The sequence below is a fragment of the Rhizopus delemar genome, genomic scaffold (assembly GCF_000149305.1).
Source record: "Rhizopus delemar RA 99-880 supercont3.23 genomic scaffold, whole genome shotgun sequence".
NCBI classification, from domain to species: domain Eukaryota; kingdom Fungi; phylum Mucoromycota; class Mucoromycetes; order Mucorales; family Rhizopodaceae; genus Rhizopus; species Rhizopus delemar.
In genome coordinates this window covers 1-26,798 of record NW_027137849.1, presented here as the reverse complement: position 1 = coordinate 26,798, position 26,798 = coordinate 1, and the positions used below count along the sequence as shown (strand labels likewise).

At 37.4% G+C, this 26,798-nt stretch overlaps 9 protein-coding genes and 1 non-coding gene across 10 annotated transcripts; 5 read left to right on the top strand and 5 right to left on the bottom strand.

The window, feature by feature from the left end:
- Positions 1-7: 7 nt before the first annotated feature.
- On the top strand, positions 8-389 carry RO3G_16826 (uncharacterized protein; the record flags this gene model as incomplete). The annotated part of the gene is made up of 3 exons (XM_067671410.1): positions 8-129; positions 250-321; positions 380-389. The coding sequence occupies 3 exons, from the start codon at positions 8-10 to the stop codon at positions 387-389; spliced, it is 204 nt and encodes a 67-aa protein (XP_067527511.1).
- Positions 390-2,217: 1,828 nt separating this feature from the next.
- RO3G_16825 (uncharacterized protein) lies at positions 2,218-2,862 on the bottom strand (the record flags this gene model as incomplete). The annotated part of the gene is made up of 2 exons (XM_067671409.1): positions 2,218-2,529; positions 2,644-2,862. 2 exons carry the CDS (start codon positions 2,860-2,862, stop codon positions 2,218-2,220), a joined length of 531 nt encoding a protein of 176 aa, XP_067527510.1.
- A 3,671-nt stretch (positions 2,863-6,533) lies between these two features.
- Positions 6,534-6,606, top strand: RO3G_19222. Its single transcript has one exon. It is a non-coding gene; the product is annotated as a tRNA-Met (tRNA).
- Positions 6,607-9,277: 2,671 nt separating this feature from the next.
- Positions 9,278-9,667, top strand: RO3G_16824 (uncharacterized protein; the record flags this gene model as incomplete). The annotated part of the gene is made up of 1 exon (XM_067671408.1): positions 9,278-9,667. One exon carries the CDS (start codon positions 9,278-9,280, stop codon positions 9,665-9,667), a length of 390 nt encoding a protein of 129 aa, XP_067527509.1.
- A 2,896-nt stretch (positions 9,668-12,563) lies between these two features.
- RO3G_16823 (uncharacterized protein) lies at positions 12,564-13,298 on the top strand (the record flags this gene model as incomplete). Its single annotated transcript, XM_067671407.1, has 3 exons — positions 12,564-12,590; positions 12,627-12,669; positions 12,853-13,298. 3 exons carry the CDS (start codon positions 12,564-12,566, stop codon positions 13,296-13,298), a joined length of 516 nt encoding a protein of 171 aa, XP_067527508.1.
- Positions 13,299-17,615: 4,317 nt separating this feature from the next.
- Positions 17,616-18,086, bottom strand: RO3G_16822 (uncharacterized protein; the record flags this gene model as incomplete). Its single annotated transcript, XM_067671406.1, has 1 exon — positions 17,616-18,086. The coding sequence occupies one exon, from the start codon at positions 18,084-18,086 to the stop codon at positions 17,616-17,618; it is 471 nt and encodes a 156-aa protein (XP_067527507.1).
- A 1,541-nt stretch (positions 18,087-19,627) lies between these two features.
- Positions 19,628-20,374, top strand: RO3G_16821 (uncharacterized protein; the record flags this gene model as incomplete). Its single annotated transcript, XM_067671405.1, has 3 exons — positions 19,628-19,707; positions 19,893-20,101; positions 20,154-20,374. The coding sequence occupies 3 exons, from the start codon at positions 19,628-19,630 to the stop codon at positions 20,372-20,374; spliced, it is 510 nt and encodes a 169-aa protein (XP_067527506.1).
- Positions 20,375-21,201: 827 nt separating this feature from the next.
- Positions 21,202-21,897, bottom strand: RO3G_16820 (uncharacterized protein; the record flags this gene model as incomplete). The annotated part of the gene is made up of 1 exon (XM_067671404.1): positions 21,202-21,897. The coding sequence occupies one exon, from the start codon at positions 21,895-21,897 to the stop codon at positions 21,202-21,204; it is 696 nt and encodes a 231-aa protein (XP_067527505.1).
- A 535-nt stretch (positions 21,898-22,432) lies between these two features.
- Positions 22,433-22,807, bottom strand: RO3G_16819 (uncharacterized protein; the record flags this gene model as incomplete). The annotated part of the gene is made up of 1 exon (XM_067671403.1): positions 22,433-22,807. The coding sequence occupies one exon, from the start codon at positions 22,805-22,807 to the stop codon at positions 22,433-22,435; it is 375 nt and encodes a 124-aa protein (XP_067527504.1).
- Positions 22,808-23,124: 317 nt separating this feature from the next.
- Positions 23,125-25,901, bottom strand: RO3G_16818 (uncharacterized protein; the record flags this gene model as incomplete). The annotated part of the gene is made up of 3 exons (XM_067671402.1): positions 23,125-25,084; positions 25,144-25,625; positions 25,680-25,901. Coding segments are annotated over 3 exons (2,664 nt in total), but the record flags the coding sequence as incomplete, so codon positions are not given.
- Positions 25,902-26,798: the final 897 nt, after the last annotated feature.

Sequence of the window (26,798 nt, the reverse complement as noted above, 5' to 3'; positions counted from 1 at the left end):
AACGCTTATGGCTAAGAACAGTTCTTTTGGTGAGTCTTCTAAATCCACCGGGATGCATGCTGCATTCGGTACAAGTGCAGGCGATTTTGGTGTTGTTCATGTTGTTCATTTTAAAGAATTTAGTATTTTGTAAAGAAATAAGGAAGAAAAAAAAACGTGCCTGATAAAAAAGGAATACTAAATTTGCAAAAACAGTCGGTGCTTAAACAATGAAATAAGGCAGTAAAATAACTTTTTTTTTCTCCCTAGTTTTGTTTCATGGAATAGACTAGATGCCAAAATTAAAGAAGATAAAAAGAAAAGACCAAGCACTGGCCAAATGTAAGTTTATAAGAAAAAAAATAATGGCTAAAACTAATGTCCTTTTTTTTTACATTAGGAATTCCTAATGGGACACATTCGGATGACGAACATGAGACTCATGAGCAAAGTTGTTCTTTCCAACTTAAAGAAACTATAAGAATAACAGGCTTATATTGTTGCCTGTTGCTAAAAAGTTCTTTTTGGTAAAGAAAGTTGTCATTGCCCCACATCTTTAATGGCTAATGGCTAATGGCAAATTACGCACATGTGCAAACATAAAGTAAGTAATAAACTAGTATAAGCTTAAAAGCATATATTCTTTTACAATATTTGTCATAAAAAATAATAAAGCAATATATTTATTTGATAAACAAAAAAGTTTTGTATGTATTTGTTAATTATAACTGCCTTGTAACAAAATGTCAGCAGAGCTTCGTTACTTTTTCATTCTTTTAGAATATACACGTATTCTTTTTTATAATGTAAAGGTATTTGCATTTCTATAAAGTATATTCGCTCTTAGATTATTGTATTCATTTGAACAATGAACTTTCTATTGCTAGACCCTGTTTTTTTTTTTTTTTACTTAAACTGTTTTTTTACTTAAACTTTTTTTTTACCAAATCTTTTTTTTTACCGTCTTTTTTTTCCCAAACACGACTATTTTGTTACTTTCTGTTACACATTTCTAATGATCTAAGCTAAAAACCACAGACTGCCTTCCTAATATGTATTTTTCTGAACAAAATAAAAAAAAAGAAGACATCGGTCTTTCAACAGTAGAGGGGAACAGGCTTACCAAAAAAAGATCATCTGTAAAAAAAACAGACACTTTTTTAAAACATGAATAACTTTATGAATACTTACCCTACAAAAAAAACAAAAATATCGTTAAATTTCTTTATTTTTTTCGCACCTACAGTTGTTGGAATAATTGTTCGAATGTTTTGCAATTTTATACGTTTTGCTTTGTATCTCTGCAGTCAGATACGATAGAGCTACGTACGATACCTCATTAAAAAGCGACAGCTTTCGCATATAACATATAAAGCGCTAGGGGTCTGGAATTATTTCCATATATAGTAAGACCAAATTGCGTCAAGCATATGCATTCGAACAATTTTTCCAATTGAATCATCTTTTATTTAATACCGTGTATGACCGCCTTTAGCTTTAATAACTGCTCTACAACGAGCTGGCATACTCTTGATATATGCTTGGCATTACTCTTTGGTACAAGAAATACATTCTTTCTCGATTCTAGACCAGAGATCATGCAGTCCTTTATCCCTATCTTCATCTAAGCTCAGCCTCAGCTTTAAATGGTGCCAGAGATGCTCTATAGGATTCAAATCAGGACTTTGAGCAGGCCAACTGAAAGTATGCTCTTTTAACCCATTTTCCTTAAACCAAACATGAGCAATCTTTGATGTGTGCTTAGGATCACTGTCGTGTTGAAAATAAATAGATTCCTGTTGGTAACTGTTTTAATCGTAAGATTAAATAAAAAATTAAACAAAAAAACAATAGCAGCAATATAAAATTAAAATCCTTCTTTATTGCAGATTTCTTTATATTGCAAAAGAGCCCCGTTTAATGGATAAAAAGTTGGCATCTATTTATATTCTTTGTGAGCGTAGATATAAAAGATATAGACTCGGCAACGATGTCGTGCTGAAGAACCAATGATTAAGCTAAAGCTTGTCGATGTTCTAATATATGCATCTGAAGTTGAACGATAGAAATAATAACCAGTCAATTAACTTTGATCTAATTACTTTTGGGGTTGACAATTGATTAGACTCGCTAGGATGACAAATACTGATCTTATTGTTCTAAATTTGGAAAAGTGTGGAATTGTTCAATCATAGTTTAATCTTTGTGTATCGTTATTATTTTAATACAACTGATATCTTATAGAAAATAACTATGTTTACAACAGTAACCATAGTACTTCAGACTGTCCATCAGTGTAGTTGACAGGATATGAACATAATCTGATGCTTTCATAGTACCATTCTCAATTGCGCAGCCATATCCAGGACCATCCCACGTCATACAACCCCAAAGCAGCACACTGCCAGCTCCTCCTTTGACTGTAAGGTCAAGATGATGAGGCTGCAATTTGTCACCAGGTCGTTTCCAAAAGTACTTACAGCCATCTGAACCCCAAACATTAATCTTGGTCTTATCAGAAAGCACTATACGTCTCCAGTCATCTTCTGTCTAATCTTTGTGAGCTTTAGCCCACTTTAGTCTAGCTTCCATGTGACATTTTTTGAGGTGAGGCTTTTTCTTCTTAATTTGGGTATCGAAACCCATACTGTGAAGCATTTTTACTGTACCAAAATAGCCTATCTTGTGACCAATACTGTTTAAATATGGCCATACGCTCTTTGCAGTCTTAAGTGAACCATTTACAAGCTCTCTCTTCAGGTAATTCTTTGTCGTTGAGCTTATAGTAGTCTTTTTACCAGCATGACCTCGAGTACGTTCAGGTGTATACAAGCCCTTGTGCTTGCTCAAAGTGGACATTAATACTCCTGGAACATGTTCCATGATCTCTGAGTATGATAAACCCTTTTTCAACAGCTACCGGATGCTCTCTTGCTTGCTACGAGATAAAGGATGTACCATGATATAAGGACGTATAGACTGTACGAGATGGAAGGGAAACACCGTAAAACACAGCCTTATTTATACATTTTAAGCTCCGATTAATAGCAAAAGCGTTGTTTCATAATTACATCATTTTGTAATGCTGTATTTGTGATGTCAGAAGCGGCAACGATATCATTATTATAGAATGCATTGAGTTGGAAAAATTGTTCGAATGCATATGCTTGACGCAATTTGGTCTTACTATATATGGAAATAATTCCAGACCCCTAGCGCTTTATATGTTATATGCGAAAGCTGTCGCTTTTTAATGAGGTATCGTACGTAGCTCTATCGTATCTGACTGCAGAGATACAAAGCAAAACGTATAAAATTGCAAAACATTCGAACAATTATTCCAACAACTGTAAATCTTTTTTCAAAATTCAAAAATGACCAATACAACGGAAGTTACATTTTTTCTCCAAAACCCATAAATATCTGTTAACCAAAAAATGTTCAATCTTGCGATATGCTTTATCTAATTGGAACGATTATTTGCAGTGTTCATTTGGGAAAAAGAGGCGGTCCTGACCAACATAGCACATATCATGTGATATGTGTGTTTTCCCCAACTATGTTTACCTTGAATAATACGACTTTCAATTAATAGTATGGGAACCTCTTTAGGCAGTAAGACTTTAAAAGCGTAAAGTAAGTATATAAAAAAAAGGGGAAGAAGACTGTAGATCGTTTATTATTATCACATCAACACTATTTATAATAAAACTCTTTTTGACATTCCGTTATTTCTTGTTCTTCTAGAACAATTGAGTTCTCGATCTTGTATATATTTAGACACCATAGAATCTTCATATCTAACTTGTCTTACGGGAACTCTAATATCTTTCGCGTCTGAGCTAAAGGGGCGATCTGTGTAACTTGACACTATTTCCCAATACAGCCACAAAAGCACCAAACAATAAGAAAATACTACCCGGTCCGCACAACAACAATCCGATCCGCAAAACACCACTGCAAATAATTGTGCAAACTCTGCGAATCGTTAATTGTTAGGTATATGCTTTTATGTTCAGCAATATCAGAATCTGTGATTGAATGCATATTTATGCCGACGACGATATCAGCCATACTTTACGGGCCTATAATTCTATTATTTATTCTACGTCCTGCTAATGCAGATACTGACGGGAGTGATAATTCAGAGTTCTAAGTAGATTTAATCCTTAATGTGCGAGGACGTCTATCTTGGTAGCTGCTTTTCATAGTCTTTTCTACGTCAGAAAAAAATTGGGGACCAATGATACTTTTCAAATCAATGCTTTATTTGTCTTTTTGATCTTTATAAACCACTCATATTGCCTTATAAACTTCTTTATCGACCACTCATATTGCTTTATATACTTCTTTATCGACCATTCATATTGCTTTATATACAGAAAAAAAAATATGGATTTGTTTTATAAAAATAGCTTTTTTTTTATTTAAATAAAATAATAATAACAGTATACAGTATTTCTTTGCTTGTAGTGTTTTAAAGCTTACTTGACTTACCTAATATCATCACGATAGCATCATCCAATCTAAAAATACATCAATTAATTTTGTGAAACTCAAGAAGTTCTCACAAAAAAAAAAAAAAGGGCCAAGCTCAAGGATGCAAAGACACAAGGATTCAAGGACGCAAGGACTTGGACACTCAAAGCAAAAGAACAAAAGACATCAGTACTCAAGAACCAAAGCAAGGGTGAGAAAGAGATAGTAAAAGGCCAAAGCAAAGTAGCATGTATCTATAATAATTATTAGCTATCGAGTATACGTAGTAGAAGTAATAGTACCTTTCTTTAGATAGGCCAGAAGAAGACTAGCTAAGCATATACCAACAAGTAAAGAAAAGGGAAGCAGCATGCATCTATAATAATTATTAGCTATTGTGTACATGTAGTAAAAGTAATAGCACCTTACTTTAGATGAACCAGGAAAAAGAAAAGAAAAAAAGACACCAGCCAAGCTTATACCAACAAGTAAAAGAAGAAGCAATGATAATCCTGGGAAAGAGATTTTATAAAGACCATTTAAAACATTAAGAAAGCAACAAATACGATTTTACTAAAGTATAAGTACCATTAGAACAGGAGTGAAATATATATAATATTAAGAACTTACCTTTTATAAAAAAGAGAAGAAGAAGAAAGAAAAAAGAAAAGTACTTTTTTTTTGTAGCCTTATTTTTTTACCAATGTTACACTTATTCACTGTCTGAACATATAAGTCAAAAACTGTTGCTTTTCATGTAGTTTACATTTAATGATATCCCAAAAGATAACTTATACATTGCTTGAACAAGTTTTATTACTCGAGTGCTATAGCTTCAACATGGAGAGTATTATTTTTTTCTTTTTTTTTTTTTATTTTAGGTTAAAAAAAATTCGGTCTTAACGGACTACAGCAGTAAAACAGGTTTTTTTTTCTCCCTGGTTTTGTTTCATGGAACACATTAGATGCTCAAGGTACAAAAGATAAAAAAGAAAGCTCAAGTTCTGGTCAAATGTAAGTTTATAAAAAAAATAATAGCAACCAAGTCTAATGTCGGTTTCTTTTTTTTTCTTACATTAGGAATTCCTAATGGGACACATTCGGATGACGAACATGAACCTCATGGGCAAAGTTGTTCTTTTCAACATGATGAAACTATAATAATATCAAATTTATTCTGTTGCTTGTTGCTGAAAAGTTCTTTTTGGTAAAGAAAGTTGTCATTGCCCCACATCTCTAATGGCTAATGGTAAATTAAACCCATGTGCAAACATAAAGTAAGTAATGAACGAGTATAAGCTTAAAGATATATATTCTTTTATATTATTTGTCATAAAAAATAATAAAGTGGTCTATTTACTTGAAAAACAAAAAGTATTTGTATGTATTTGTTAATTATAACTGCCTTGTAACAAAATGTTAGCAGAGCTTCTTTATTTTATTATTATTTTATAATGTAAAGACATTTACATTTCTATAAAGTATATTTGTTGTTAAATTATTGTTTTCATTTGAATAATGAACTTTCTATTGCTAGACTCTTTTTTTTTTTTTTTTTTTTTTTTTTTTCCCAAACACGACTATTTTGTTACGTTCTGTAATACGTTTGTAATGACCTAAGCTAAAAACCACAGACTACCTTCCTAATATGTATTCTTCTGAGCAAAATAATCCGAAAGTACTTTTGATTTCCGCTTTTTGCCCTCAAAAATAAAAAAAAGAAGATATCGGTCTTTCAACAATAGAGGGGAACAGGCTTTCCAAAAAAAATATCATCTGTAAAAAAAACAGACACTTTTTTAAAACATGAATAACTCTATGAATACTTACCCTACAAAAAAAACAGAAATACTGTTCAATTTCTTCATTTTTTTCGCACCTAAATCTTTTTTCAAAATTAAAAAAGGTGCAATACAGCAAGATATAATGTTTTCTCATAAAAAATTATAAAACCTACGAATCTATGATTGTTAGGTCTGTTAAAATTCTACGTCAAAGCTACTACATTATTTGTAGTGCACGTGATTAAATGCAGGACGAAGACATGGATTTAGCCACATATCACATAGTCACTTGCTTCCTTGGCTCAGTCGGTAGAGCGTCAGTCTCATAATCTGAAGGTCGCCAGTTCGATCCTGGCAGGGAGCAGTCAAATGTAATTATTTAGTTCTTTTACTCATTTGATTAATGTTTCGCTATTTTGATGTTGAGTCTTATGTCGTGGTTGATTACGAATGTCATATCTTTTTATTCTATATATGGATATTTGTGTTGCTTTCCTTTTAATGAAGTTCATGTTCAACAAGTTACAAGCTATGACTCACAAGAGGGTTGTTTATATTCAATATCAACATGACTCATGAATTATGACAATACTTGTATATACCTCAGTTCTGTAAAGTAATATAAATAGACGGCTAATGCAAAAGATAGGTCCCGGAGATCGTTGGTCCCAGTTAAGCTCCGATCTGCATGAAACTCCGAGTATAAATTCTTGTACCCCGTAGCATCTTTGATGCCAAATTTGGTAAGATTTCAATCAGCGCATCTGATTCTATTGGCCATTGAATTCACCTAGTGTACCGCCTATTGAAGTGAGGGTCGGTAGACTTTTAAGATTAATTTTTTTTCTTTCCTTTAGTGGTTTTTTGCGCTTTTTTTGTTGTCCTTGACCTCTGACTTGGGATAGATATTCATCAATGTGATTGGATACTTATGTTGCGTGGTTTTTTGTAGGACGCAATATAAACACCCCTTTGTATTTTTGCATTTTCTCTGTATCTTGGTTATTTTCCTATTTGACCGACTCAAGCTTTAGTGTATCGTTATCACATAGTGGTGGTCGTACTTCTGGCTAATTGAATGCTCCTTATGGGCCCCGTACTCCTTCGGATGGTGACAAAGTGAGCGAAGCACGAATTATTACGTCATATGAAACTACATGGGCGTAACTGGTATGAGAGAAAAGTAGAGCATGTTTACTGATGGGATTGCAGTCACCTAAGGAAATCCATCGGTGCGTTCCACAAGGAAAACCACATTTGCAGCTTCAATAGATGCATGAAGGAGATGGTTCTTAGGTATAAACCTAACAAATGTTAATTTTACTATCGTTGCCGCACTCCTTCATTCATTGGGCTTCATAATAATCGACAAGAATGCATTACGAAAGGGTCTGTATTTATTGATAAAAAGTCGTGTCGTATTTTCCTTACTAAATACTCAAATGTCATGTGAGATCACTCAAGATCTGCAGGTCATATAATTTAAAACTACCTCTATATAACACTACTTGTTATATAGTCATCAGTACTCATAAACAACTTTAGTAATTTACATTGTGCAATTTCGGTTCCTCAATTATTAATTTTATCAAATCAGACGTAGTTTGTATTTAATGAGTTCTCTCTCCTGTCTTCACTCAATAAAGAGGTGCAAGAGCCTCATCGATTATCAGTTTTTCTTTTACACTTTATTTTCACTCTTAATCGACTATAAACTACTGACCAATATCACAACTGACCCTCACTTCTGTAGGCGGTACACTAGGTGAATTCAATGGCCAATAGAATCAGATGCGCTGATTGAAATCTTACCAAATTTGGCATCAGAGATGCTACGGGGTACAAGAATTTATACTCGGAGTTTCATGCAGATCGGAGCTTAATTGGGACCAACGATCTCGGGGACCTATTTTTTGCCCTTGCCGCTATCATACTCCATAGATAACAATTATGTGCAGTGGATTTCCAAAAAAGGAAATATGTAATTTTAAAGTCCGACAGTAACAAAGGTACAGTTAACCTTACATACGATGGTCCTGGGTATGCTTGTCGTATTCATGATGGAAAAATGAAGAAAGAGGATCATGTACAGTGGCCAGCAAAACCGTTCGCACAAAACGTATTTTTTTCTTTCTGCACCATTTGTGACGTATTGTGCATACTGGACATTATATTTAGTACATATCACCTAAAAGTAGAACCTCTTGGCTTTCTGATGACGTATAATCTGCCGCCCTAAGCACACCCTAAATCGTATTACAGACAATCAAAACTCAAAGGTACATTCGAACGGTTATGCGGCCTCGCTTGAGAAATTTCTCGATTGCGGTAAACGCAGTCACTACACCCTCGGATTCCTCCAGAACTTTCGCAGCTTACTAATGCACCACTGCGCATTATTTTTTGCTTTTTTTTCTTTGTCATTCGCACATTCTCATTTCGACATCTCGACATCTACCAAGTAATTACCCAACATGCAACCATTAACAGAAGATCGCAAGAACACTATCGAGTTTTACCTTCGTCAAGGTTTTTCTTATCATAAAATTGCAAAGTTAGTCAAAGTATCATCCTCCACTGTTCATAAAATTCGTTTGGAATTAGGCTTGCCTGCTCGAATTGACAAAGGTGGCAGGCCAAAGGCGCGAACTAAGCGGGAGCAGCAGCATCTCGTTCGTGCTGTAACAGTAGATGGGCTCGAGAATGCTGTACAAGCACAGCAGTCGTTGGAGCAGAACTTGGGCAAGTCAGTTTCTGTAGATACTGTACGTAGGGAGTTAAGGGATGCTGGTTTGGTCTCATTTGTCAGGCCAAAGAAACCTTTAATTAATGAAAGAAATAGAAAGAGGAGGCTCCAATGGGCTCGTCAGCATATTGACTGGACAGTAAACGATTGGATGAATGTCATATGGTCTGAAGAAACCAAAATCAACCGTTTTGGGTCCGACGGAAAGTCTTATGCATAGAAAGTGCCAGGCCAACCGTTAAAAAAGCACCAGGTTTGTGAGACAGTGAAGCATGGAGGAGGCTCTATAATGGTATGGAGCTGTATTAGCTGGTATGGTCCAGGCTATATTGTGGATGTGGGCAAGAACATGACAAAGGACGCTTATTTGGAGGTTTTACAAGATGATTTGATGAAGTCTTTGGCCTGGTACATGGAAGAAAGTGGAAAATCAACAAATCAATTTATCTTTATGCAGGACAATGACCCCAAACATGCAGCTAAAGTCGTATCAAAATGGTTAAATGAGCAAGAGTTTTACGTAATGAAATGGCCACCACAATCACCGGACTTGAACCCAATTGAAAACATGTGGCAATTACTTAAAAGACGGCTGTTTAGAAACTATGACTATCCTCCATGTGGTATACATGAGCTATGGGATCGTATAGGACACACTTGGTGTAATAAACGAAGATAAAAAAGAAATAAAAAAGCACCAAAACGATAATTACTTTGAGATACTTTTTATTCGTGATTATATCCAAGTTAAAAGTTATCCTTTTTTCAATCAGGATTTAGGTGGGATATTTATATTCTTTTGAATGATAATTCATGGGGACGATTGAGTTAAATCAATTGGTTCTTTCTTGATGTTTCATTATGGATTGGGGCATTGTCATCATATCTTGTTCCATGGAATCTTATCTTGTATAATTATATTATAAATCGTTGTTCTAAGCTACTAGTGTTGCATTTATAAATAGTCATCCATGGAATCGTTGTTTAAGACGGCACTTGTATTTTGTTCCTGAATGGTTATTGGGTTTGAGTAAACTCGGTTACTAAATAAGTGCAGAAAGACTGAAACCTAATAATGGAGACAACAGGAGCTATTAAGGCACCAATCGGATTATCGATAGGATTATTTCTCAATCATTCGTTTAGATCAATAAAGTTACTATGCAAGAAAAACAATATTCTATTCTGACATACATAGTCTCAATGCAACTTAATACATTGGATCATAAAAGAGATTATGCAAAGACTCATTACTATAACAAGTTGGTATTATATATGCAAGACATTCATTACTCTTTATGATATAATTCATCGTCAGATCTTTATGATTCAACTATGCTAGTGTTGGAGATGTTTGGTTTATAGCATAATTTATTATTTTATTATGTCTACCTATAACACTTGGTACCAAATCACGGCTGAAAAATGCCAAAAGTTTATTAAAAGTATGCCGGATCGATGCCGTGCAGTTATTGAGGCTGATGGCTTTTATATTGGATATTAAATAAACTTATTTTAACGCATTTTGCTTTCAAAATATATGGTCGCAAAACCGTTCGAATGTACCTTTGAGTTTTGATTGTCTGTAATACGATTTAGGGTGTGCTTAGGGCGGCAGATTATACGTCATCAGAAAGCCAAGAGGTTCTACTTTTAGGTGATATGTACTAAATATAATGTCCAGTATGCACAATACGTCACAAATGGTGCAGAAAGAAAAAAATACGTTTTGTGCGAACGGTTTTGCTGGCCACTGTACATACAGTGGGTGAAAAAACTAAAAACGTCGGATATTTTTTCAGTTATTAGCCTCTATGAGCATACACAGCGACTTGGATCATGCAAAGACTTTATGACATACTTGTTGGGCTGTCTATTACATCTCATGAAAGCTTTAACCTCAGACGTTTATTTAACAGTCCGCAAAAGCGATGGAAATGCTGTGGGTTTATTTTTAGAGTTTTTTCCCTTTACTTTTATTGTATTATAGATGACTTAATACCGAGTAGAACCACCTTTGGCATCGATTACTGCCTTAGTGCGCGCAGGCATAGTGTCAATATACCTTCTGCAAACTTCTTTATCAAAGGAGTTCCATTCCTTTTCAACTCTTTCCCACAATTCATGGACACCTTTGGCTTTCTTGTCATATAACGATAGCTTCAACTTCAAATGATGCCAAAGATGCTTAATAGGATTAAGGTCAGGACTTTGAGCTGGCCAGTCGTCAATGTAGTTCACCCCATTAGTGTTAAGGATACATAAGATTATAGTCACTTTATTTTAGTAAAAGGAATCTCATATGATCCTAAATAATATGTTGACATAACTTTGGAATCATTTATAACATTATTCCCAACACAGATCAATAAAAGACTTTGATTAGATTTTTATATTAAGCTTTATTCATACTAACTTCACACAGTCAAATGATGGCGTGGTTGTAATATAGTTTATTGATGATATGAGCATGTTGAATAAGGAATGACAATTACTTACCGGATCATCATTAAGTCATGTAAACCTTTATCCTAACTGAGATATTATTATTAGCCATAATATCCAATCACGGAACTAGAGGATTTTATATTCATCCGTACCGTCTCCTAAATAGTCCTACATCCAGAGTTATCTGAAACCATCCCAATAGCATAATTGACAATACAAGCTAGGAACAGGCTAAACTAATAATTAGAAATAGTAATCATCTATTCTGTCGAATTGATCATAAATCTGTCCTAATTCTTTATCCGTATCATGTCTATAAATACTCTCACTTTTTACATGTAGAATTTATCATATTTAATCTTAGTTATCTTAACTTAATAAAGAGATACCAAGTTCTAACAGTATTTCTTTATCTTTGTTGTTATACTACTTTTACCTAAAACCCCCTATCCTAAACAATTAGCTTGTAACCATTGGACGGTTGACTTGGAATGATGCTTTGGGTCACCATCGTGCTGAAAATACGCAGTAGACCAATCCATATCATAGTACTCCATTGTTTCCCGGAGCGTTGTATCCAATATCTGTTGGTAAAGATCCGAGTTCATACAGTAGGTGGAAAAATGGTCCGGATGTTTTTAGAATATTCACAAATAGTACTGTATCTTTACCAAATCTCAATCAAATTAAACGAAACAAAGATTATTTTGAAGAGAAATAATTACTTTATTTGTAGTAAAGATTTGATACGTCACACAAAATTTCAAAGAGAGCCACAGGAGATCAAACATTTGAGCAACATCCGGACCATTTTTCCGGGTGTCCCATAATATCTGTTAATAGTCCGTATATCCCCCTTTTGCTTGAATAACAGCTTTAATTCTATCCGGCATACTGTCTACATCCTTTCTACAATCATCTTTTGTAAAGGTCGCCCATTGTTCTTCAATTCGACCCCATAGTTCATGAACGCCTTTAGCTCTGCTTTCATACGCACTTAATTTTAACTTCAGGTGATGCCAAATGTGTTCAATCGGGTTTAGATCTGGGCTCTGAGCAGGCCAACTGTAAATAGAATTGCTGTCGAAGTTGTTTTCTTCAAATCAAACTTTTGTAACCTTCGACGTATGTTTCGGATCGTTATCCTGCTGGAAGTAAATGTTTTTAGGATCATAATTGTAGTAATTTAGGGGGCTGAAGGAAAAGATATGGTGCAAGGAGATTCCGGACCGGGTAATTGACCTACGTAAAATCCAATTATAGCAATCGATGCGCCCGAATTTTCCGGATCGAATGGTGTAGCTTTTATAACCGTCACACTTAAACTCAGCTCGTAAATCGCATTACAACAGAAAAAAACTACCTTTGGCGGACTAAAAAAGTGAGATTGTGTGCCCGCTGTTGGTTGCACACAAGCATCCAATATCGCAAACGATGTAAATAATTTTTCCGCTTTCAATGGTGGTATTTTGAAAGGTGTCACTGTATTACCCGACGAGCTATGGTCCTTCAAAGACGAAAAAATTATTTGGCTCACTGTCAAGAATGGTTATGGCGTGGTAACGGATTGGCTACTGACTGTACTTGAAAGCTATACTCAGCGTATTATGTATTTGGTAATCCTGCACCCTATTGGTGCAAAACAAGCTTCAATAGCCTTGCTTAAAGCTACAGTAGGTCAAAAAACTGCTGCAAGGAATTGCAAAATTCATGTTTTACAGCTGCTTGTCCATGGATACTGCACCAAACTATCTCAAACTTTGACTGTTTGTACCTCAATAGAAAGTGCGTTTATTCGTCGATTATCGGATATGGGCAATGGTTATTGGTGGAATTTGATACTGCTAAAGGTAGTATTTTAAACATCTGGTATTTTTTACTTGTTTACATATGTTTGAAATAATGAATTTTAATACAACCCAACCGGTTGCCATCACAATTTTTCTCACTTTTGACGTGATTAGAATGCTATCTGTATTTAAGAGTGCTTACAATTTCTTTATTCTAAATCTTATATTCCTTTGTTTAAATTATTTCTCTTTTTTACCCTCTCACCAATTGCATGCATATATGACTGTCAGAAGAGAAAGTAAACGATCTCAAACAGACATTAACCGGATCCACATCAAAGTATGATATTGCTAAGGAGACTGGATTACATGAATCAACTGTTAGTAGATACTTTATAACGTTGTTTTCAAGTAGGACAGTGAGCACAGGTGATAGACCTACATTAGTCTCCAAAGTGACGAAGCGGTTAATCAAAAGAAAAGTCATTGAAGGGGTTCTAAAGACTTCCAAAGAGGTATACCGGGAGCCAGTTGGATTTGGCTACGATATCTCATACCAGTCAGAGATTAACGTACTGAAATTAATGGAGTTCCATTTTCTGATAGAAAAAAAGTAGCCATTTCAGACAAACGTGCATACGTAGCATCAGTTAGAATGGAAAAAGGAGCATCAGGATTGGGCAATGGTTGACTGACAACAAATCGTTTACTTTAATGAAACCAAGATCAACGTATAGGGCTTTGATGGTGATGATCACTATCGGAAAAGGCCAAGTGACCTTTTTCAACATCATGACCTGGATTTTGTAATCCACCATGAAGCTAGCAAATTGATGTCCTAGTGTTGTATAACCTCTGAAGGACCAGGATATGCTTGCTAGATTTACGATGGAAAGTTGTACTCGGGTGTTTACCAGCATATTTTGAACACTACGCTTCGTGATACTATGAAGTACTACAATATCGACTGGTCCAACATTTAGTTTTAGCATGATAATAACACAAAGCACAAGGCATAATCTACAATAGCCTAGTTATGTAGTAGCCAAGAGAGCTATATTAACGATTGACCAACTCGGAGCCACGACTTAAATTCAATCGAGCACGTATGGCATCAATTGAAGTTGAAACTCAACTATTATGAACAGAGAGCAAAGAACACGGATGTGCTTTGGGAACGAGTTGAGGAAATATGAATTGACTTCAATAAATAACTTTGTCAAAGACATGTAGATAATATTTCGGAAAGAACTCAAGAGATTATTAATAGAAAAAGAGGACCAACCAAATATTAATAAATAAATTCATTCCGTTGAAATTTTCATTTTTTCAAATTTTCAAATTGCGCATCTCATACTTCCTTCAATACTTATCCAATAGGGCTTAAACTCTTTCGGATTTTTCAAGACATGTAGAAGATCTACTATGTGGGAACAGAGGCAGTTTGTGCCATTGTAACAGGATATGCACTATAAAAACCAAGAAAAATGGATTCCTTGCAGCAGTTTTTTGACCTACTGTATGTTATTTTTCTTTAATATGGTCACTTTTTATGATATTCTTCTAACTTTTATACTTTGAAACAAATAAAACATTACACTTGAACAATATACTTAACATGAGTATGTCTTTTTTTTTGTATGTGCATATTCAATATGCATCAACAAGCTTTGTACTGGAATTATAATGTTGTAAAAAAAAACCCCCACTTCGTATACTGAACAACTAAAACTGACGGTCTACTATGTTGATACGGTAAAGCTGTGACTTATTCACCAAGTCTTACAAAATCTGAAGCGTTCCTACATTATACTTTACATCCTTAAAAGCTTGACTGTCTAAGAATAATAATGCTTCAACGACACGGTGATGATATATTAGCGAGTATGTTTCTCAATAGAGCTCTGTATTCTTCATGTTTTGACAGGACAATAGGATACTGTCTTATGGCACCGGGTTAAATGTTCACAGGTTGGGTTAAATAAGAGTTGACTATAATAATTAGTAACTACTTTTAGCAATATGTCTCTGTTCATACATAAGTAGTTGGTTAATAAGATTAGTCTATGGAATTTTTCTTATGCGGGCCAAATTATGTTGGTCGTAACTATTGTCACGCCTTGACATGTCAATAAGATACGGTCTCATTGTTCTGGACTAAGTCTTTACGAATAAGTTTGAATAAGAATAGATTTTCATAATTATCACTGCCCTGAACAGCCAAGTTCTCTTTTAATCTGAACAGCTGATTATTAACATCAGTTTTGTAGAGTTTTAAATATTTAAAATAGACAAAGAAGAATTAACGAGACCGAACAATAGTTCTAAAGTCGAATACTTTTATTAAAGAAAGATTCCAAGGCTATTTATATTGATTGAGCAAGACCTGAGATTAAATGACAAGAGATAGTTACGACCGATATGATTTGACATGTATAAGAAAAATTTCATAGACTGATGTAAATAATCAACTGTTGAGATGAAAGCGATGTTGTAGAACAGTAAGTGATTGTAGTGGACATTAATAAATATAAGTCTTAATACAAGATCATAATTAAAATAAAATAAAATACAAGTTTATTTAAATAAGATCATACAATCAATTCCAATTAAACATGTTCTTTTAGAATATGTATTGTATTCATGAGAGTTCTTTGATAAGAAGACGTATCAACTAAAATAACCAAATCCAGTCCAATGTCAGGAATATTGCTAATCTTTCACATAATTGAAATAACGCGTAAGATAACGTTATTCAAATCAGTGAGGAATTCCCAGAATAAAAGATAATCTATGACAGACATACAAAAGAACAAATGAAAAGTTTTCATAATCATAATTATAGATAACACTTGCTAAAGTACCTGAAGATTAGAAGAACGATAACAATGGAAGATATCAAGCCACTCACTCAATAAGATATAAACACCTGCCTTCAATCAGAATAATTTTTACTTTAACTTAAACTGAAATAAAGATCAGTCTCAAAAAGTACCCAAACTGTTTCTTGATCTTTGTTTCCACCTTTTCTTTTACTATCTAAACCATTATACAACAAGTGAAACTTGGCTGTTCAGGGCAGTTGGTAATTATCAGGATCTATTCTTATTCAAATTCATTTGTAAAGATTTAGCTTAGAATGATAAGACTGTTATCTTATTGACATGTCAGATCATGACACATGATCTTTACTATTCATCGTTTCTGTAAATGAATAATAATGGGTTAGGTACCTAGTCAACTTTGATCTGACTGGAGGCATTTCATATAAATATATCTTTCCTCTCAATGAAGACGGGACAACTCTCCCAGATCAGTTAAAGAACAACAAGATCTATAAAAACAACGAATTAAAAGTTTTCATAATCGATTCAGTGATCATTCTTCAATCAAACGTGTCAATGATTGGATCTACGCTCATAACTACTCATTTATCCGCCAACTGATAGAAGAATATAAATAGTAGACTTTGTAATAATTGCTTTTTAACCATTAAGATTGTCTTAAATAAAGTTCAGTCTCAAAAAGTGTTCTTTTGGTTTTATTGTTATTTCTCAATTACTTTACCAGAACATAACACACTTAACCAATGTCGAGTTTTAGTCGTTGGAAGTCCATAGCTTCTGAATACTACTGTGACCGCTTCATACATATCATTGTTTGGTGCAGAATCATCAAATGCATCGACAGTTGTGTATAGGTTTCAAATACGGGCAGTATCCGGCCCGCAATCACGTCGTAACCTCACTTGACGGTGAGCCAAATAATTTTTTCGTCTTTGAAGGACCATAGCTCGTCGGGTAATACAGTGACACCTTTCAAAATACCACCATTGAAAGCGGAAAAATTATTTACATCGTTTGCGATATTGGATGCTTGTGTGCAACCAACAGCGGGCACACAATCTCACTTTTTTAGTCCGCCAAAGGTAGTTTTTTTCTGTTGTAATGCGATTTACGAGCTGAGTTTAAGTGTGACGGTTATAAAAGCTACACCATTCGATCCGGAAAATTCGGGCGCATCGATTGCTATAATTGGATTTTACGTAGGTCAATTACCCGGTCCGGAATCTCCTTGCACCATATCTTTTACATAGTCCATTTAGGGTGTCCATTAGCGTTGTATCCAATGTATGTACAGTGGCTACCAAAACCGTTCGCACAAAACGTATTTTTTCCTTTCTGAATCTTTTATGACCTATTGCGCATAAAAGATACCATATCTAATACATATTTCCTAAGAGTACAAACTCTTGGCTTTCTGATGAAGTATAAAATGTCACCCTATGCGCACCCTAACTCGTACTACGGAGAATCAAAACTCAAAGGCACATTCGAACGGTTTTGGGGCCACATATTTTAAAAGCGAAATGAATTAAAATAAGTTTATTTAATATCCAATATACAAGCCATCAGCCTCAATAACTGCACGACATCGATCGGGCATACTTTTAATAAACCTTTGGCATTCTTCAGCCGTGATTTGGTACCAAGTGTGTCCTATACGATCCCATAGCTCATGTATACCACATGGAGGGCAGTCATAATTTTTAAACAGCCGTCTTTTAAGTAATTGCCACATGTTTTCAATTGGGTTCAAGTCTGGTGATTGTGGTGGCCATTTCATTACATAAAACTCTTGCTCATTTAGCCATTTTGATACGACTTTAGCTGTATGTTTGGGGTCGTTGTCCTGCATAAAGATAAATTTACTCGTAGATTTTCCACTTTCTTCCATATACCAGGCCAAAGACTTCATCAAGTCATCTTGTAAAACCTCCAAATAAACGTCCTTTGTCATGTTCTTGCCCACATCCACAATATAGCCTGGACCGTACCAGCTAATGCAGCTCCATACCATTATAGAGCCTCCTCCATGCTTCACTGTCTCACAAACCTGGTGCTTTTTTAACGGTTGGCCTGGCAATTTCTATGCATAAGACTTCCCGTCGGACCCAAAACGGTTGACTTTGGTTTCGTCAGACCATATGACGTTCATCCAATCGTTTACTGTCCAGTCAATATGCTGACGAGCCCATTGGAGCCTCCTCTTTCTATTTCTTTCATTAATTAAAGGTTTCTTTGGCCTGACAAATGAGACCAAACCAGCATCCCTTAACTCCCTACGTACAGTATCTACAGAAACTGACTTGCCCAAGTTCTGCTCCAACGACTGCTGTGCTTGTACAGCATTTTCGAGACCATCTACTGTTACAGCACGAACGAGATGCTGCTGTTCCCGCTTAGTGAGCGCTTTTGGCCTACCACCTTTGTCAATTCGAGCAGGCAAGCCTAACTCCAAACGAATTTTATGAACAGTAGAGGATGATACTTTGACTAACTTTGCAATTTTATGATAAGAAAAACCTTGACGAAGGTAAAACTCGATAGTGTTCTTGCGATCTTCTGTTAATGGTTGCATGTTGGGTAATTACTTGGTAGATGTCGAGATGTCGAAATGAGAATGTGCGAATGACAAAGAAAAAAGGCAAAAAAATAATGCGCAGTGGTGAATTAGCAAGCAGCGAAAGTTCTGGAAGAATTGGAGGGTGCAGTGACTGCGTTTATCGCAATCGAAGAATTCCTCAAGCGTGGCCCCAAAACCGTTCGAATGTGCCTTTGAGTTTTGATTCTCCGTAGTACGAGTTAGGGTGCGCATAGGGTGACATTTTATACTTCATCAGAAAGCCAAGAGTTTGTACTCTTAGGAAATATGTATTAGATATGGTATCTTTTATGCGCAATAGGGATCTATGAAAGATTTACCGTCCATCTACTATAAATATATATACAAACTCCGCACGCGGAGTTTGGTATGCTTAATATGGTAATTGGGGTCACAGAACACGATTATATCATTTTTAAGCGGAGTTTATTAAGCCAAAATTGGCCAATTGCGAGATCTACTAAGAACAGTCATTTTTTCTTCCTTGTTCATTACTTCACTCAAGAGGGATGACAAGTAGAAGGTCATTAAAAAAGTCCGGACCGAGATACGACTTCTGCAGGTCGAGAAAAACAGCTCCAAAAACCAAAAATTGTATGACAAAAAGGCTTGCGAAACAAGAATCGGCAAATCAACATTTGTGGTTATTGGGTTTTGCTAATGGCTTCTCATTCTGAAGGCGTTGGTTCGATTCCCGGTGGACGCTCAGCAAACATAGTCTACTTTTTGCATTATTTTTGGGTCTAAGTAACTTATTTTTTTTTTGGAAATATCAAAAGTTTTCGGAAAACTTTTATCGGTTCTGTATGGTAAAACGAATTCTCGTTGCGGAGATGCTGCCTATCTATCGGCTGATTTCGGACAGATAACAAAACATGTAAAAAAAATATAAAAAGGCCTGTTATTTCTGTTTTTTTTTCTTTCCTTCATCTTTTTATCAGTTTTATCAATCTCCAATGTCTTCTAACGCTGCTAACAACATGCCAACTCTTGCATACATCGCTGAAAGAACTATGACGGCTGAATGTACATTGAAGTAAGTTTATTTTTTAAGTGGGAGGGAAAATAACTAAAGGCAATTGGTAAAAGTTACTTGAAGGAGAACGGTGCCTTTTTTTCATCGCGCAAGTGTAAGGAAGGCTCCGAAATGCGCTTGAACCAGTCCAGCAGGGATGGATTCTTTTGGCGATGCGGCTCAACCACCTGTGCGTGCGGTCGTAGCCGTATTTCTTACCTGGATGGATCCTTCTTTCAAGGTCGCAAGTCAATTATCCATCAAACACTGTTAGTAGTGTATCTCTTTCTGCTGCAAGTTCCAAACGGAACAATATCTACCATGACTGGACTTAGCCTGCCAACTGTCCGCAGCATTGTCAAAGATATCTATCAAGTAATGGAGGCAGATCTTCGAATTGAAGATGTTCAAGTTGGTACGTGATGCTTTGTTGATATCAGAGTATGTAATTAATTAGTCATACTTAGGTGGGGTTGGCAGTAATGGACAGTCAATTGTTGTTGAAATAGATGAGAGCAAATTTGGTAAAAGAAAGTACAATAAGGGAAAGAGGGTAGACGGTGTTTGGGTTGTTGGAGGTGTAGAGCGCACACCCGAACGTAAGGTGTTCTTGCTGACGGTACCTAACCGCAACCAAAATACCTTGAAGCTCATAATCGATACTTTTGCTAAGGATGGTAACATTTGAAATATGTATATACTTGATGATCAGTGCACCTAACCCTTGTTTACAGGCTCACTTGTCATGGTAGACTGCTGGAAAGGCCATAAGGGGATTGACAGCGATCCAAGCCGAAATTTAGTTGTTCAAACGGTCAATCACTCCAAAGCATTTCGCGATCCAAAGACAGGTGCCTGCACTAACACAATAGAAGGTACATACTTGTGTAAATCATAGAATTCTTAAACAATGCTAACAACCTGCTATTAGGTACTTGGAATGGTATCAAACGAGGAGTGACCAGCCGTCATCGCACAGCATCGATGATGCCATGGAAATTAGTGGAATTCATCTGGCGAAGAAAACATGCTGGCAATCACTGGAAGGCAATGCTTGCTTGCTTTTCGCAAGTGTCGTTCACCAGAGCAGGCATTGCCGACCAAGGTCCATTGGTATCGTTGCTCACAACCGTCTTTGAAGATGCCACTGGTGATCAGGGCGATGAAGAGCCATTTATTTTTATCTCAGATGACGATTCCGATAGCGAATCTGATGAAAATGATACCTCAGCACCTAGTACGCCCGTAAAAAAACTCCAAAGTGCTTAAAATAAATAAAAAATTTTTTCATTGATAACTATAAAAATCAGGGCCTATAGCGACTGTTTTCTTTCCTAATTATTTCCCGCATATTACCATTTTTGGAAATTAATGTTACATTATCTAAAAATAGACGACCCAGGCTTTCGAATGATGTATAGCATACGTCTATACGCTCAATTTTAGCGCCGCTATAGGCTTCCAAAGAGATGGACGGTAAATCTTTCATTTAGCCCGCAATAGGTCACAAAAGATTCAGAAAGGAAAAAATACGTTTTGTGCGAACGGTTTTGGTAGCCACTGTATATAATCCTCTTTCTTCATTGTTCCATCATAAATACCACAAGCATACCCAGGACCATCGTATGTAATACATCCCCACATCATAACGCTGCCTCCACCTCCTTTTACTGTCAAGTCAAGATGGTTGGATCGAAGCTTGTCATCAGGTCTCTTCCAGTAGTATTTCACACCGTCTGGTCCCCAAACGTTTACTTTAGCCTCGCCAGAGAATACCATACAACGCCAATCATCTTTTGTCCAATCCTTGTGGGCGTTGGCCCATGCAAATCGCTTTTTCATATGAATAACCTTTAAAAACGGCTTGTGCTTCTTGATACGGGCCTGGAATCCCATCGATTTTAAAAGTTTTAAGCAAGCAGAGTAGTCAATTATGCATTTAATATCACATAAATATCGTTGTACATCCTTCTCCGTCTTTAATTTACCTGTTATGACTGATCGTCCGATGTAGGGCTTGGTAGTAGCAGTAATTTCGGACTTACGGCCTGATTTAATGGGCCTCATGTTTGAAAACCATCTTCGCTTATAGTCACTGATAGTGCTTTTCTTGACTCCAGGCACTCGTTCTATGATTGGCGAGTAGGAGTGATCGGATTTGAGTAAGGACTTGATGTTATTTTCTACATCGAAAGGCAAAGAGCGAACCATGTTTATACAAAACAACAGTAATAACGAAAGAAGAAGAAAGTATGCTAAATCAGCAAAAAAATGTAGATATTTATATTTTTTTTGATTATTAATATGAATGTAATGTATTATTAATCATCTAAGACAAAAGTGACGGCTTCTGAGTCAGTAGCACTGAACAATCTGGGAAATTAAAATTCTTTGGGGCACCCGGAAAAATGGTCCGGATGTTGCTCAAATGTTTGATCTCCTGTGGCTCTCTTTGAAATTTTGTGTGACGTATCAAATCTTTACTACAAATAAAGTAATTATTTCTCTTCAAAATAATCTTTGTTTCGTTTAATTTGATTGAGATTTGGTAAAGATACAGTACTATTTGTGAATATTCTAAAAACATCCGGACCATTTTTCCACCTACTGTATATAAACGCCGTCAAAATTGGTCGCATGTACCGTCGGACTTTGGTGGTCCATTATTGCCAATACATTACCTCTATGGCGCTGTTTGTACTATTATGTAACTCTCCAGAGTTTGCTCTTTCGAATGGTGTATATATCATTGTAATAAGCCAAGAAATGAAGTAGAAGGTAGTCTGTATAGGCAAAATATGAAAACATGCGACCAATTTTGACGGCCACTGTACCTTGACGACGCCGGATCAGGCGCATTGAGGATGGCACACTTGGTGGGACTCCATCTGTAACCGAGCACTTGGGAATGGATTTGGGCCAGGTCAAGCATCTGTTTAACTTCACTGGCGGAACCAATAATAGCCACATCATCAGCATACAGGAGAGAGTTGATAGCTGTTGGCGACGGAGACAAAGAGGAGACATCCAATGACGGACCAAAAGGAAGACCAAGACCAGAACCAGAAGAGCCAGAATCAGAAGGACCAGGAGGACCAGAAGGAGACAAGGACGAAACCATCGTTGTTGTACGGGTGGCAGCTGAACGAAGAAGAGCAGGCAGCGTATTGATGTAAATCGAGTACAGGTGTGGACTCAAGACAGAGCCTTGAAGTACACCTGTACTCGGCGTGAATGGTGTGGAGACTTGGTTAGACAGCAGGACCGAAATCGAAACATCATCAAAAAGATGAGCCAAGACAGAGACCAGAGCAAAAGGAGCATTGACAGCCAAGAGGGATTGCCAGATGACACGTCTGTCGACGGTATCATACGCAGCCTTGATATCAAGAAAAGCCACAACAGGGAAATGACGCTTGCGACGATAGTACTCTTGCATCAAGTCATGCAAGCAGAGGGCTGGTCAAGAGCACTTCGCTGTGGACGGAAACCGCCTTGAGCAATGTCCAATGGAGGCGAGACATCTTCTAGAATTGGGAAGAGACACATTTCAAACAGCTTGCGAATGATGGACGTCAAGGAGATCGGCCTGAAGTTTGACGGTTGATGAGGGTCGCCCTTCTTGTAGATAGGCACGACCTGCGCATGACGCCAAAGAGAAGGAGTGTATGACCATTGGCAGCAGATATCAAAGAGGCGAGCCAGGATAGCAGCGACTTGCTTACGAATGGGGATAAGCATCTCTGTACGCAGATGATCAGATCCAGGAGCTTTGCGTAGAGGTAGACGACGCATTGTGTCAGCAACAGAGTCAGCCGAAAAAGAAGAAAGACCAGAGCCAGAATCAGGACCAAGACCAGAGCCGAGACCAGAACCAGAGCCAAGACCAGAACTAAGACTAGAGCCAGAAGGGTCATCCTCAGAAACTGAAGCAAGATCAAATGGAACTTGACCATCAGGAGACGGAAGTGGAGGAGGACGACTGGATGGTATACCAGAGCCAGAGTAGACGGATGCAAGATGATCCCGCATAGCGTTGGCACCAGCGACGGGACCATCAGGATGGGCATATGAGACTTGAGGACGACGACGGTTGTGGACTTGCTTGACCCTACGCACCGCAGCAGAAAAGTCACCACGAGCGAGGGAGTCACAAAAGGCACGCCAGGATTCTCGCCTTGCACGCTTGACAGCCGTGCGGAAACGGACATGAGCTTCTTGATGGAGACCCCACCAGTAAGCTTTGTCAATCCCAAGGGACCAACGCCACTTACGGTAGAGCCAGTCGCGACGATCAGCCAAGGCTTGCAGTTGAGAGGTCCAGAACCTTTTCCATTGCTTCGGTCTAGAGACACGAGATCCAACTGACTTGTCCAGCGCAGAATAGATGGCCGCATTGAGTTCATCGTTAAGATGGTCAATGGGTGGACGCGTTGACGGTGGACTTGAGCACAGCTGTTGAAGCTGGTCAAGCAAAGCAGCAGACAAGGAACAAAAGGTAGACACATACAGCTTCTGAACTTCTGGTTCTTTCAACCGAGACAGATTCCAAAGGCGACGAACTGGACCAGCCGAAGGAGATGGTGTGGAAGGAACCACAGGGACTGAGTACTCAAAAGAGAGGGACATCAGTTTATGGTCTGACCCCAAAGAAAGATCCAAGGCGACGGAGATACTTGCTGAATGGACCAGTGGCATGTTGGTGATGTAGTAGTCTACAATGCTGCTTACCTCAGCATGACCACGGCAAGTCAGGTATGTTGGAATACCATAGGCAAGTGTCTTGTTCAGAATGTTGAGACCATGGTCGTCGCACCAACGACGAAGGACAGAGCTACGCATGTTAGTACGAGAGTCACCAACGAGACGACCAAGACGAACATTGTGATCACCGCAGATGATCGTATCGTCAGTGAGTGGCAGAGAGTCCAGGACAGACTGTACCTCAGCAGTTGACAGGGAAGGAGGCAGGTAGAGACAGATGAGTCGTAAGAAACGACCCAACTGCAGACCAAGAGCATACTTACAGTTCACAGGGAATTCAACCACAGGCAGTGAGCACCGAGGAGAGACCAAAGCAGAGACACCCATCGAACCACGATACTGACCTGCAACAGGAGAACCATAAAGATGAAACTGCTGCCATGAGGTGGGAAGGCGAGCAGGAGGAAGCAACCAGGTTTCGGTGATAAAGATCAACGAGAACGACTGGCAGTGACGGAGGAGGTCATCGACTGTGGAAGCCTGGAGACCGTTGGCATTCCACAAGCCGATGGTAAGCGGAACGAGTGATGATGTATTATTTGAAGGAGTGGACGGAGACAAAGGAATGGACTGGGGCGATGGTATTGACGGATCAGAGACTTGGCGAGAAGATGCATTAAAATAATATGTATTACTACACACCATTATAATGATCTTTCGCTGGAACGAGAGGCAGCATCGTATTGATCATACAGCTCCATGGCCATGTCTTCCACAGGATCATCACGGTGACGGCGGATAGCAGGTCGATCCCCCTTTGATGAGAGCACCTCCGAGACTACTTCATCGGATACCATAGCGTTGGCAAGGAAAAACTTGGAAACAGCAACGGCGACAGGGTATCTCAATCGTTCCAGAGTACGAGAGCAGCGTTCGTTGGCTGTGGTAGCGATGGCAGTCAAGCGAGTGTCCATTGATGCAGAGGCGTAGGTTGGGTCGGCCAAGTGTTGAGGATCCAAAGGATCAAAATCAGTCAAGACAGAAACCTTTGCTCGTTCGAGCAGACCAAGGAGAACAGGTTTGTACTGCAAGTGCACAAGCAGACCAGCAACAGAATGTGCAGGAAAGCACACGTCAAGAACACGGCAGTTATCAACACCAAGTCGACTGAGACGACGACGCGCCTCGGAGTAGGACATACGCCTAGATCTGGGGATATAGACATATTCGAATCCCTAATCACCAGAGACAGGTTGAAAGCCACGAGCAGCAGCAAGACGACGACGTACCTTATTACGAGGCTTACCATTAGCAGCCACTACGGCCCAAGAAGAAGCTTCAGTGCCAGATGGCATAGCGTTGACATTACCATCTTCCATTGTAGAGATGGCGGAAGCAGCAGCGACATTACCAACTTTTGGAATGGGTTTTGTGATTTTGACTGTACCAGAATGACTAGAGGATGTCACGGAACCAAGTTTTGCACGAAGTGTTGCAATCTCTTCAGATTGCTCATGTTGTAGAACAGTAACTGATTGTAGTTGACATTAATAAATATAAGTCTTAATACAAGATCATAATTAAAATAAAATAAAATACAAGTTTATTTAAATAAGATCATACAATCAATTCCAATTAAACATGTTCTTTTAGAATATGTATTGTATTCATGAGAGTTCTTTGATAAGAAGACGTATCAACTAAAATAACCAAATCCAATCTAATGTCAGGAATATTGCTAATCTTTCACATAATTGAAATAACGCGTAAAATAACGTTATTCAATTCAGTGAGGAATTCCCAGAATAAAAGATAATCTATGACAGACATACAAAAGAACAAATGAAAAGTTTTCATAATCATAATTATAGATAACACTTGCTAAAGTACCTGAAGATTAGAAGAACGATAACAATAGAAGATATCAAGCCACTCACTCAATAAGATATAAATACCTGCCTTCAATTAGAATAATTTTTACTTTAACTTAAACTGAAATAAAGATCAGTCTCAAAAAGTACCCAAACTGTTTCTTGATCTTTGTTTTTTACCTTTTCCTTTATTATTTAAACCATTATACAACAGCTCATTCGTCATTTTTTGAGATGAGCATTTTCAGCTTGCAATTCCTCTAATTGGCGAAGCAGCCCATCATGGTAAGAGACTCTTTGTTACAACTCTTGAAACTTGCTAAATAAGTCTTGAATAGAAATAGAAGCAGTAGAAACACCTGTTGGCACCACAGTTGGGGGTCGAGTAGTCGACATTCGACCAGACGAAAAAAATGAATGATTCGACATTGCAAAAAACGAAATGGCGAATAATTAACACAGCGAGTTGAAAATTGGCTATTATATGCAATTACTTATGCTGAGTCGAATGGTGCAAAAGTTGTTGATGGATGACAA